General features: G+C 33.5%; 3 protein-coding genes across 4 annotated transcripts in view; 1 reads left to right on the top strand and 2 right to left on the bottom strand.

Annotated features, from left to right (window-relative positions):
• The window catches only part of LOC111391164 (stomatal closure-related actin-binding protein 2-like), an 11,604-nt gene extending 6,586 nt beyond the window's left edge, over positions 1–5,018 (bottom strand). The window contains exon 1 of the mRNA XM_023016311.1: positions 4,934–5,018. Coding sequence (XP_022872079.1) covers positions 4,934–5,018 — 85 coding nt within the window. The remainder of the gene's footprint in view (positions 1–4,933) is intronic.
• A 2-nt stretch (positions 5,019–5,020) lies between these two features.
• On the top strand, positions 5,021–8,318 carry LOC111391194 (tubulin beta-5 chain). Of its 2 annotated transcripts, XM_023016354.1 has the most exons (5): positions 5,021–5,128; positions 5,927–5,957; positions 6,038–6,438; positions 6,650–6,919; positions 7,433–8,318. In XM_023016354.1, exons 3-5 carry the CDS (start codon positions 6,045–6,047, stop codon positions 8,110–8,112), a joined length of 1,344 nt encoding a protein of 447 aa, XP_022872122.1. In that variant the 5' UTR covers positions 5,021–5,128; positions 5,927–5,957; positions 6,038–6,044; the 3' UTR covers positions 8,113–8,318. The 2 variants fall into 2 exon arrangements, with proteins under 2 accessions (XP_022872122.1, XP_022872123.1); XM_023016355.1 differs by lacking the exon at positions 5,927–5,957 and having other exon boundaries at positions 5,028–5,128.
• A 413-nt stretch (positions 8,319–8,731) lies between these two features.
• On the bottom strand, positions 8,732–10,373 carry LOC111391195 (mitotic-spindle organizing protein 1B-like). The gene is made up of 2 exons (XM_023016356.1): positions 10,028–10,373; positions 8,732–8,952 (listed from the first exon to the last, which is right to left on the bottom strand). Exons 1-2 carry the CDS (start codon positions 10,242–10,244, stop codon positions 8,945–8,947), a joined length of 225 nt encoding a protein of 74 aa, XP_022872124.1. The 5' UTR covers positions 10,245–10,373; the 3' UTR covers positions 8,732–8,944.
• Between the last annotated feature and the right edge of the window lie 3,468 nt (positions 10,374–13,841).

Below are 13,841 nucleotides of genomic sequence, written 5' to 3'. Positions count from 1 at the left end.
ATCTCCACTTAGTCCAACGCTCTTGATAAAATCCGGAGACCTAAGAATATTTAATTTGAATTATCTTCACAATAATAAATGTTGCAATAAAAGATTAGCAAATTTGCTCTATAGCAAAAATATGTTTTGTTCAAATTAGATTTTAGATTAACTATATGATTTTTTATTTTATTATTATTATTAGTAATTTCAATCTATTCATCGTAGCATCGACAAAACAAAATATGTAATGCCACAATTGTTTATCGTCGACATTATTTTACGTTAAAGTTTCATTATGAGATCAGTTAGAAACAACTACTAAGACTATGGATTCAATCATCTCATGATTAACATTCTCATGCAAAGATATTTTTTATATTTACGTAACTATGAATGTTACGTGATGAAGAAATTTTTTACCTTAAACTTTAAGATGTTAACCAAAAAGTCGACCCAACAGAGAATTAAGAGGGCATGGTGGGGACTAAATTAATACAAACTGTTAATAATGATAGCCGGATAAGATAAAATTGGCCCATCCCTTTTGGCATATAGGAAAAGGGAAAAAAGAATCTTTGCTACAAAATAAATCATGTTTTGAAAATTTCATCCAAAATATTTCTTTCTTGTTTAACAAAGTGTAACTTCATCAAAAAAGACATACTCAAATCGACTTGTCCCATTCAACTTTAAACAAGAGAGCCAAGCTCGACACGTCCCATTCACAACACTAATTGTCGATAAGGCAATTTGCATACCATATATGCATGTTATTGCGTTAATGTGGCCTAGGAATGTAAACAAATAAAGTCTTCCATCTTTCACTATTCAGAGTCATTTTTTTGGTCTTGAACTTAAGAAAGAGATGGTAATATCATCGTATATTTAATATTCTTTTTCTTGATTTTTATTGTCTAATCTCGACCTGTATGTTTGTTACTTTGATTCTTTTGTTGGTTGTATATGTTTGTTACTTTGTTGGTTATAACCCAATGAATTTAATTAAACGAGTTGAAGATAGATGGATATTTGAGCTTCGATTATGTTAAGCATGTTGTCAAAATATCAACATTAGAAAAACTTAAAGAAATGCTACAAATACTTTCAATACCCTTCAATTTAATTTTTTATGGAGTACATAGCACTGATTTAATTTAAGTTATTTCCTATTAGCCGAATTGATTTCTTCACTAAAAAGTCAAGAGAGGTCAATTTCCAACGAGTACACCAACTATGAGCTCTATAATCAATCTATCCACCAACTTGAATGTAAGACAGTGACACTAATATAGATTCACCTAATTAAACAAATTTGGGATTGTTTAAAAAATATAATTGACCATGTGAAAAATTGTCTACGATGCTATTTCAAGATTTTAAGTTATTTATACGAGTAATGAACAGGCGTTTGATCTCTTTCATTATCAAGTTTGTCATTATTGTGTTTCAAATTATAATGAACATCACTAAAGTCTTGATTTTTCATCTCATTTTGGTCAATAGTAACAACTCACCTCAAGTGGTAAAACTTACTTTCTTATGGAGACAATATGAAGAATAATAGAGCATGTAGTTGTCTAATTACAACAATTACATATTTTCAATTTGTAAAATCGTGTTTACGTAATAAATGATGTTAATTTTGATCATTATTCAATCAACTAAGCAAGCTTATGCAGTCAAAATGGGTCCAACTAAGAAAATAAATAGCTCTACGGCAGAGAAAAAATGATTTCCAATTTCGTTACAGAATTATGATGGACTTGAAACGTGTCGTGTGCAAATAATGAGTGTCAATTGTTAGCTAGGCATCAAATCCAGAATTAAGGTTGACTTTGACAATACGAAATTTATTAAATTGAAAGAGTCTATCCTTGTAGACTGTACTAAACCATATCTGAAATGCAACATAATTCCCAAATGCAAACATATGATATAAACTGGAAGCTACAAGCTCTTTCACCATGCAAACAACATTTATATAAAACAAGCTAAAGTGCAAAATCCCAACTTATGTTACAATATAGCCCAAACAGTACATACTTTACATCAAAAGGCAGCAAACCCATCAAACTTCCTACATATCACATGTGATATTAAATGATATATATCATATAAAATAATTATATGGTTAATGATATTAAGTAATTAACAAGGAGTTGGCAGAGTTTGGAGTATGGTTTTATCGTATGTTCAAGGGGCGTAGGGTAGACCTGGGCTAGCCCAATTCAATTTTTAAGGTTATGTAACAGTTCAGTATAAATTTTTTGTCCTCTCTAGCTCTGCCCTTGAGTATGGTATAAGTGATGGGCGATGGTTTTGCATGGATGCATGGAAATTACAACCTTGATTTAACATGCCTTGCCCATAGGTTCGTTTTGTTGTTGGGCACTATTCATGAGCGTTCTAATCAACAATGTTTCTCATCATGCTAGGGGGGAAATTTTTTTTTTTTTTTTAAAAAGGGTTAAATTATCTAAAATTCAAATATTTTGCACCAAGATGAAAATGATGCTTAAACACCCAGGAAAGCAAATTTGAAAATAAAATGAAATCATCACCAAATCAATCCATGGCCATAATCTAACTAGGGTAACAATTGGTGCAGGCGTACCCCTGGGGCATAGTCCAGTGGTGCAAAGGATAAGAGTGAGGTTATCTCACGCCTTGTGGTAGTTGCGGTGTGGGGATTCAATTCTGAGATATGGAATTGGACTCTTTGTAGACGCAGTGTACAGACAGCTCTTGTTCTCTAGCCTGTTGAGGTACATCCTACAATTTACCTCCGTCACAAAACTCTAGGGACGAAACGGTGAGCGCCCTCAAGGTTAAGGTTCAACCTTTTAACAATTGGTGCAGGCGCGTGTAATGTATTTGCTGGCAGGCACGTGTCGACAACTTTATTTCATGTGAGTTGCTGATTTTTAGGCAGACCTGTTTGTCTCTGTCTTTCCAACTGTGTCAGCTAACTTCACTCGCCTTCTTTACCAGGCGATTCACTAAACTATATTTACCGAATAAATTAATAATACGAGGATAATAAGATCCAATAAAACAGAGAGTATATATTACGCTCTAAAAATTGGTTATTTGTTTGACACAGAGCCAATTGAATCGGAAAGAGATGCTGGATCTGCTGATGCTTAAAGAGTAATATAATATCTCTAATGATTGTTCAGGGTTACCAATGCAAATTTACTGTTCTGTCCTCAATAATTTAGCAGCAATAAGTACTGTATGATACCCTAAATGACATGTATGCCCTTTGAAATCTAGCACCTGTTTGACCCCAAGTTTTGGAAATAAATTTTTTAGTAGTGAATTTTTAAAAAATATGTGATTAAAAGTAAAAAAAAAAACTAAATTAAATTGGCGTGTAAAATTATTTTTATTAAAAGAATGTATAATTAAAATTGAGTGTAAAAAATGGATAATTGCATGTAAGATCCCAAACTTTTCAAAAAGTTGCAGCCTTTTCCCTAATCTTTTACAACTGTCACCACAAACCTTTTAAAATATTGTGGATGAAGCCCTAGCGGACGGATTCCTTCCATATTTCTGTTAGTTGACTAGAAAATTGGATGTTCACCACATTTTAATCAATTATAAAAGAATAAAATGATAACTTTATATTTTCCACATTAAAAAACTTAAAAAGAAAAAGAAAAAGAACATAAAATGAAAAGGAAAAATACATCTTCTTCTCCCCCAATCCCTCAACCTAAAACCAGAGATCTACCATCACTACCACTGGCCCAAAATTGACCACCACCCCTCAGAACCACTTCCATCGTCGCCACCATCATGAACTTAGTTTATATTATACCGAAGATCAAAACCCACTGGATTAAAGAATTCCAATACAAATCTCTCCGTATTTACATCATGAGTTGTGATGCGGATAATTTGCAAATAATCTATATTGATATCTTTTCATCAATTAAAATAATTTGAGGATATTAAAAAAAAAAGAAGGAATTATTTTTATTGTTTAGGTTTTTTCCTATCAAAACAAATTTTAAATACATTTGAAAATTGTTATTATAATAATCACGATTGAATTATTGAATTTTAATGTTCATTGTTTTATGTTTGATCATACTTAAAAATAACTTTAAAAAGTGAATTCAGTTAGTAAAATACTTCCTTGTTCCTTCATCCAATTTGTATAGGCTAATTTTCTTGTCTCAATTATATAGTCACGTGTTTTTTATTTTACTGAGAATGTTTTGTTTTGTTCATTTACTAATATACCATTATTTAATTTATTTAGTTATAATCAAATTTTCTCACTTAATCTTGAAATTTTACAAATATAAATAATGATAAATTAGAAAAAAAAAATTTATTTTTCTCAATGATACTAAATAAGATTTTTTTAATCTCTGTGAAAAATAAAAACAACTTGTATAAATGGGACGGAAGAAATATAACTTTAAAGACAAACCTAACTTATTTTAAGGCCTCGTTTGGTAGCAATTTTTCATCCAAAAATTTAGTTTTTTTACTATTATTTCACTATTTCAACCATCTTTTTTATTTTTTTACTTATAGGTGGGACACTTTTTTTTAACAGTCCAAAAATTAATTATCATAAAAAAAGTGCTATATGTACACACAACATTATACCTCCCTCACATGGAAGGGAGCCGACATGCAATAAAATATTCGCGGGCCCCATGTAAGCGGGTGTACCCCATTGTAGAGGAGTACACATGGAATTTCTTTTTTCATAATTATCATCGAACGGACTCAAATATGCAATCATGCTTTATTGCAAAAATATTAAGGCAAGAATCAAACACCCCCCAGGTTCCCGCTCTGTAGTTACTCAAAGGGTATTTAGGTCATTTCAAAGAGGCCACGGTTGTCATTTAACATGTCCATTTTTAGAAAAATTCAAATCTGAATATTAGGGGTTCCCAATTGAATCGTGGCCGTCAATTACTACAATCCGACGGCAGTAATGGCCCACCAATAGTAGTAGGGTGGCAATCCTGGCCGTTCATCCTTCGTCTCGTTGATATAAAATCCATCTCCGGGGGTTCATATTTCCCACACACTCCTCTCACTCTCTAATCGATCGGGGAGATATTTCTATCTCGATCCAGATCATAAAATTCTCATCTGTCCTCAAATATTAAAGGTAATTTTCCAATTTTGTTCACATTTTTAAATTTGTAGTATAAACAAGTAATTTTATACGTTTGTAATTCATCTAGAATTGGCAATTCTTTGAATGTTTTTGGATTCGTCATTTTTTCTCAAAATCTTAGTGCTTATATGAACATTTATAGTTTGATTTTCAACTTCCTGAAATATTATCGTGTTAATTGATGTTTTAAATTTTGCGGCTTCCTCTTGAAATGACTGGGAAAATATTGGTAGATCAGTTATTTTTAAAATGTTAAGCTCTTATATATATTTGTTATTTTGATACCTCAGATCTACCTATTCGTTGGTGCATCTGGATAATTGTAATGTCTGTACTTAAATAACTTGACTTTTACCGTTGGTCATGTTATTTATTTTATTTTTTATTTTATTTTTTTTAATGTTCAAGTTAAATGAAATATTTGATGATTTACGGGTCACTATACAATTGATTTTATAAAACGTAAGTAGATCTCGTTGATTTTAATATTTATTTGAAATTCTGACAATTTGGGTGATTTTGATTGACTCTAATTTCCAACTGTGTTACCATTTCGTATCAGATCAGTAAATGTGCCTTACATGGTTTTAAATTTCCATTGAATTTTGGCAAATCTGGTGAACGTATGGATGTTAAAATTGTTTTTTTCTTTGTCTTACTGGTTGATAGATCTATAATTGATCTTAATGCACCACTGTATGACTTGGATTTGATCAATGTGTATATGCCTATCCAAAAGAACTTGTCATTTCATTTTAGTGTATAACTAATGTTGTATGTTTTTTTTAGGAGATCTGGTTCCTATCTCGACTGGATTCTGGTAAAATTTAGGAAATTGATTATTTTGAGAGAGTGGATGGCAATTCGAATGGGTATTTGATGTTTCTTTGTAATTTGTAGGTAGAAAATGAGAGAAATCCTTCACGTTCAGGGAGGCCAATGCGGTAACCAGATCGGATCAAAGTTCTGGGAGGTTGTGTGTGATGAGCATGGCATAGACCCAACTGGGCGCTACGTTGGAACTTCTGACTTGCAATTAGAGCGCGTCAATGTGTACTATAATGAGGCATCCTGTGGAAGGTTTGTTCCCCGTGCAGTGCTCATGGATCTGGAGCCTGGAACTATGGACAGTGTCCGCACCGGTCCATATGGACAGATTTTCAGGCCTGATAATTTTGTCTTCGGTCAGTCTGGTGCTGGAAATAACTGGGCTAAAGGGCACTACACAGAGGGTGCTGAGCTTATCGACTCGGTTCTTGATGTTGTGAGAAAGGAGGCTGAGAATTGTGATTGCCTTCAAGGTACTTTGCGACATTGAAATATGATTAAGTTGTTTATTTTTCAAAAATTGTTGATTACAGAGCTCATTGGATTCATAGATAAGCATCTCTAACTACATTGACAATATTCAAAGAGGATTTCACTTCCTTGATGGATATTGCATGGGAAGTAATTTTTCTTGATTTAAAAATTGTGTATGCTCTTTTCTGAGATTCACTTTTGCTTTTCTAGGGTTTCAAGTGTGCCACTCTCTTGGTGGAGGAACGGGTTCTGGTATGGGTACTTTGTTGATCTCAAAGATTAGGGAAGAGTACCCAGATAGGATGATGCTGACATTCTCAGTGTTCCCTTCTCCCAAGGTTTCTGATACAGTGGTTGAGCCATACAATGCAACACTTTCAGTGCATCAGCTTGTTGAGAATGCAGATGAATGCATGGTGCTAGACAATGAAGCTTTATATGATATTTGTTTCAGGACACTCAAACTTACCACCCCTAGCTGTGAGTATATTTTACTGAAATCCTTGTTGGTGCCATCTATATATTGTTGCCTGAGATACTGTTTATAGAGTTGCCTGATTTGCTTCAATCAATGGTTCATTGCTGATATACGCTGATTACAGTTTGTACCTGATATATATCACACATACAAATTTGAACATAAGAAATATAAACCCCCCGTCCTGGAATATATTTCATAGCAACTGTTCTTGGGGTGTAACATAGGTCTTTAATCATGAAATAATGTGTATTATGTAGTTCATTTTTGTTTAAGATGATGAAAATACCATCAGTATCTTAGAATTATTTTTACTAATTTCCTTTGATTAACTTAATCATTTGAAAATGTTTATACAAATACATGTTACATTGTTGTATCACTAATGATAACACATTGATTTGATTTTCTAAAATTAACGAAGTAGCTTCTCAGAGTGAAGTTCATCCACACACTTCTTACGTATTATATCAATGTTTCAGTTGCTTATTATAGTTCTCTTTCTTTCATTCCAGTTGGCGATCTGAACCACTTAATTTCTGCAACCATGAGCGGTGTCACTTGCTGCCTTCGATTCCCTGGTCAACTCAATTCTGATCTACGAAAGCTTGCTGTCAACTTAATCCCATTCCCCCGTTTGCACTTTTTCATGGTTGGGTTTGCTCCACTGACATCTCGTGGTTCACAGCAATACCGTGCCCTTACAGTCCCTGAGCTGACTCAGCAAATGTGGGATGCCAAGAACATGATGTGTGCTGCTGACCCACGCCATGGACGTTACCTCACTGCCTCGGCCATGTTCAGAGGCAAAATGAGCACCAAGGAAGTGGATGAACAAATGATTAACGTTCAAAACAAGAACTCTTCATACTTTGTCGAGTGGATACCAAACAACGTGAAATCAAGTGTCTGTGATATCCCACCAAGAGGCCTTTCAATGGCGTCCACCTTCGTTGGGAACTCAACCTCCATTCAGGAAATGTTTAGGAGAGTGAGTGAGCAGTTCACCGCTATGTTCAGGAGGAAGGCTTTCTTGCATTGGTATACTGGTGAAGGTATGGATGAGATGGAGTTTACAGAAGCAGAGAGCAACATGAACGATCTTGTGTCCGAGTACCAGCAGTACCAGGATGCTACTGCAGACGAGGAAGGTGAATACGAGGAAGACGAAGGTGAATTTGAGGATCACGAGTGAAGTATTGGTACTATCCTTCGAGACTTAATACGTTTCCTTGTGCTTTTTCCTTTGTGGAATTAGGGAATCTTATTTCTGTATTGGGTATGGTTAGCTGTGGGGGAGAGAGAGAGACTGCGAAGGTATATGTATGGTTGATGAGATGAGAAGTTTCAGTGTGTTTTATATGTTTTATTTGGAGAATTGTCATCATATTTGCATAAATATCTATTATTTTGTTTCAATATTTTATTATCCTATCACTATTCGCATATTCGACAAGACTGGTTTAAATACTTCACTCACTCGGATCCAATTTTTGAACCAACACAAAATTCAAGGCAATAAAACATACCATGTGTGACGCAACATTGGATTGAACTGAACGATAATGCAATTCATGAAATCGCACTCTTTATCGTAGTGTACAAGGACTAGAACCACAAGACAGAAAACTAACGAATATCGAGCATGGACAAAACAAAATGGAGAAAGAACACCAGCACCAAAGACCATTCAACTCAGATTCGTTGCCTCGGTCTCATATCTCAATTATCTGCAGAGAATGACAAAAACATGTATGGGCAAGATTTCACATCACGACACATCACTCGGATCCAATTTTTGAACCAACACAAAATTCAAGGCAATAAAACATACCATGTGTGACGCAACATTGGATTGAACTGAACGATAATGCAATTCATGAAATCGCACTCTTTATCGTAGTGTACAAGGACTAGAACCACAAGACAGAAAACTAACGAATATCGAGCATGGACAAAACAAAATGGAGAAAGAACACCAGCACCAAAGACCATTCAACTCAGATTCGTTGCCTCGGTCTCATATCTCAATTATCTGCAGAGAATGACAAAAACATGTATGGGCAAGATTTCACATCACGACACAAGATGAAAATGGCGTTAAGATTCAAACTCATTAATAATTTGATATAGAATCTTACAAGAGTGTAACACACAGTTTTAAGAGCATATTAACATTAGTTTAAGAGCATGTGGACTTCAAAAAAAACAGAAAAATAAAAAATTAGCAGAAAGGAAATTCCGATGGTAATAAATGTCACCTAAGAAGCACGATTTATTTTGGGGGTTTAGGACTTTCAAAACAACAACAAACTAAACCTTGTTCCCGACAACTTTGAGATCGGCTATACAAATATTTTATCACCACGCCACTCAGTTCATTGGACCTATTCCAAAATCTAAACGACTAGATTAGAACTCTTGAAATTAAGGAAAATTGCTACCGAGCGAATTAGAAAATCTACACATGCTCTTTTCATACAGAGGTTGTTTTGCACGTGGCATTATTTTCACATTGCAGCCTCCAAATGATAATAGCGATGTTTTCTACTGGTATCTCAGTTTCTGAAAGAATTAGAAATCTACATTCTTGAACGAAAAATTCTAAATGAACAGGGCCGAGGCTCAGTGAATTTTTGAAATTCAAAAATTCAGATCAGGGACTGAGGCTGAGCCACCTCAGCCCCTGACAACATGGCCTGTCACCAGGCCCTTTTTGTGTAGAACGGCTGTGAACGAAGGTTGGAGTTACTTGCAGGTTTCAACACAAGTAATTTATTCCTTCTTTGAAGTTTGATCAACACGTAAAGGATTTATTTGAGTAGCTGTGAACAAATATTGAGCTTAGCCCTGCTTAAAATGTATTTCAATTATTTTTAAGTTACTTATTTTACCCAATATCATTTTCAGAGTTACTTTTTTACTTACAAAATTCCCTTTCATAATCAGACAATCCAAAATCCCCTCCTCACATTTACCAAAATAAAGCAATTCAGAAACACAAGCAAATCGGGATTGACAACAAAGCTTATCACTTCCTATAAAACAAGGCATCCACAAGAAAAAAAATCCGAACAAATCATCATTAGAAGTAAAAATGTAATAATTACCCGATGAAGGAAGTTCTGATATTAGGGGAGAAATTGGCAGGCATTCTGTACGAAGCTCCGTAATTATTGCTGCCAATGCCTCAGTATTGAGATCCATGTCGCAAAGTGCAATGAGAATGGAAAGCGTATGGCGATCCAGTCCAGTTTCGAGAATGTTTGACATTTGAAACGCCAGATCCAGTGAGTCCCTTGCAGTTCGTGCGGTCTCAGGATCCATTTTTACCAAGCAATTGAAGTTCCGAATCTGTAGAAGAAGAATATTAATTGACGAGTGGAGAACCGAGAAAAAAAATGCTCAGTTAAATTATGAAAAATAAAATTCCCAGCGTTCAATCTAGGGCACAATAAATCCGTTTAATTGTGAATGAAAGATTTGAGGGCTAATTGGTTACTCAAGTAATAGGTTGAGGACCAATACTAAAATATTTTCTTAAATGTTTTGAAATTTTATCCCCTATTTGATATCCTCGTTCTTTAAAAACCCCTTTTTCACTCCAAAATCATTTTCAATAAAATAATTTTACTCATAAATTTTATACTTTTTATCATACTCTCTTCAAGATATTCTATTGCATAATCTATTCTCCCAATGAAGCTCAAATAACCTTTAAAGATCCAATCCATTTAAGTTGAACGTTGTATCATATTCACAGTTAACGAAAAAGATCATGAAGATAATGTCCTTCTCAAAGATAGGGAAGGGCTGATGATTCATAGTGCTCAAGAGATGAATTCCAGAACGAGAAATCGAGTGTTAAAAATCCTCTTACTACAATGATGTCTAGAAAGTACCTTCTTCTCAAATGTCAGGTAGAACTAGTCACTTATAGTGTCAAAAAAACAAATGTCATAATGAAATAGTAGATATCAGGATCATCTTATTACGATGACGCCTGCGAAGACAATCCCATTCTCAATTTCGAGGAAGGATTGATAATTCATGTTGCTAAAGAGATGAAATTCATAATGAGAAAAATCAAAATGTTAGGAGCCTCTTAGTACAATGATGCTTGCACCGTGAGTTTGACCACATGCTAGAGATGGGAGGAATGAAAAGCTAAAAAGAGAGAAGAGAAACATTAGTTGTTTGGTGAGCAATATTCATAATTATTTGAGTTAACGATGGTGTGCCCATTATACTCATTCCATTAAAAGTATTTATCTTTGGACCTTGCTACATATATGTCAAATTTTACATAAAAGATTACACGATATCACATGCCATTCTATTATTTGTCTATTTATAATATTGTCAACTTTTTCCTTCAAATTTTTTCTCCACATCATTTTGTTTAGCTAGTTGCCATCGATACCAGCTACAAGATTTTAGATTAGGTTACAATATACAATTGGTCACTCAACTTTCAAGAAGAAATCATTTTAGTCATCAAACAATTATTTTATTTATTTATTTATTCATTTCTATTTCAACCGAATTACTTTACTTGCTAATTGACAACATGGTGACAACTAAACACTGTTCTAAAAGGCGAGGCATCGCCATTGCGTGATGCAAAAACGTTAAGCTAAGTGGCCTAACACCTTATTTAGCGATCAACAACAATCGTTGACCGCTAATGCACGCCTAGGCGCAATTATGCGCACTTAGGGGAGCATAATTATCTTTTTTATTTTATTTTTAATTTATTATTATTATTATTATTATTATTTTACAATTCTTCTAAGTTAAAACTTAAGTGTTGAAATTCACTTCGTTGGTCCTAAATTCAAAATAGTGGCTTGAAGTCTTGAACAAAGGAAATCTAAAATTTCTATTTATTTACTATTTAATATTTATATTTGGAATTTATCTTTTTGTTGAAAACTTTGAAAATGTATAAATTTCCTATAAATTTGTTTTAAATATTTGGTAGGTACTATTTTTAATTAATAAACTTCTTTTTGATTAAGTAATAAAAATTAAAATAATATTAAAATAAGAAAATGTCTTTTTATACTTTTTTACGCCTATGCCTCGCTTAAGCTCGCCTACTCCATAGTTTGGCATCATCATCACACATTATACTTTTTAGAACACTGTTACTAAATTGTGATTTTGTCAGACACATTGAACAATCGATAGTTTTACTACTAGTATTTTCACTCGGTAATGTAACTCAAATATAGGAAAAACTTGAGTTTTTAATTTGGAATTAGAAAATGTTTAATAATTTGGTTGAAATTTTACTAAAACCTCTCTCTCTCTCTCTCTCTCTCTCGCATTCTTAACTTCTCCTTTTGCTAGTAGGTTGCCATATATATACCAGTGTTGCACCTTAACAACACTTTCCACATCATAAAATACGCTAATGGTGCGTTAATATGTAATACTAGACAAAATTGTACACTTATTATAAAAGATCGTAACTTTTTTCTTTAATATTGTCCAATCTATCTTATCATCGCATCTATACTTTGATGCACATTTACTTTTTTATTATTCAAAAGAAAAAAGAGACAAAATGATTTCTACCAAGAAAGTGATAACTACACAAAATTCTGATATTCTCATCCCATCTTTGTCCACCCCCACATTAATTGTCCTAGTCTTTTTTCAAATGATGATATGCTCATGTATAACTTAGGGGGGAAATCTTTAGTTTATTGTTCTTTTACATAACTATTTGGGCCATGTCAATTGGGTCGGGTCAGTCCAGCACGCCTAGGTCACGCCACCAGACTCGAAACAATTCTTTAAAAATGAAATAAATTTAAAAGAAATCACAAAGAGTTGAGGATCCGAACAATCAAACTTGAAATAGACCGATCCGTTTTAAACCTCTAGCCGAGTTCAAGAGATATTTATATACCTATGATTGAAGATAAAACTAAGGACGATTGATAAAATTATGATATGATTTATGTTTTAATTATGGGCCATTCTATTTATACTTTTTTGACCAATTGATTGCAGGGGTTGGAAATTCGAAATTCATATTACAAATATCAAATTGAAATTAATCTACAATTTTCTTTCTAATCACTTATTACATGAAGCTATCATTGTGCAACTATTGTAGATTAAATGCATATTCCTACCATCGTAATTAATGACGACTTATTTAGATCTTGTGTTCATCATCCAAGTGAATTTATGTAGCTAAGTTTTATGATACGACTCCGATACCTATTGTAATAGACATAGGATTCTATGAAACTCCAAGTCTTCACAAAAGTGCATCTTACAAAACAAAACAAGACAAATTACGTAATGTTAACTTTCTCATCTAAACGCTCAAACTTTAAACAAAAGATGCATTAATTTATTTAAAAATATTGCCTTTACTATACGTATTCGTGTGATCTAGGTTCACCTTTTATCATGCATACTTAAAAAAGATGGCAATAAGACTTAGCCCCTATTTGGTATGAATTAAAATCATATTTTTAATAGATTTAGATAAAATGTTGACGAATTACACCCCCATCACATAGAAGGAGGCCCACGCATATTATATTACATGTGGACCCCCTCCACGTGAGGGGGTGTAAAGCTGTGTGTACACACAGCACAATCCTTAAAATTAATTGTTAACTTTGATGCAAATTAAAATTTTAATCTTATTTGATATCAAATAGGGGCTTAATTCTAAATCTTTTAAATGATGTGATCATGTTTGATTGATGATTAAATTATAAATTAAGTGATTATAAGCTGATAATTCTATGAAATATGTAGATAAAAGTGAGTAATATTCATGAATCTTGCATAATATTTAACGACCCTACTACGAACCTCCCATCTTTGTCACAGGGACTTGTCAAAAGCCCCTGTTTGAATAGCATAAATAAAGAGTACGTTTTCCTTGCGACA

The sequence above is a fragment of the Olea europaea genome, unplaced genomic scaffold, assembly GCF_002742605.1.
Source record: "Olea europaea var. sylvestris unplaced genomic scaffold, O_europaea_v1 scaffold760, whole genome shotgun sequence".
Classification (NCBI taxonomy): Eukaryota; Viridiplantae; Streptophyta; class Magnoliopsida; order Lamiales; family Oleaceae; genus Olea; species Olea europaea.
This window is presented reverse-complemented; position numbering and strand designations above follow the sequence as displayed.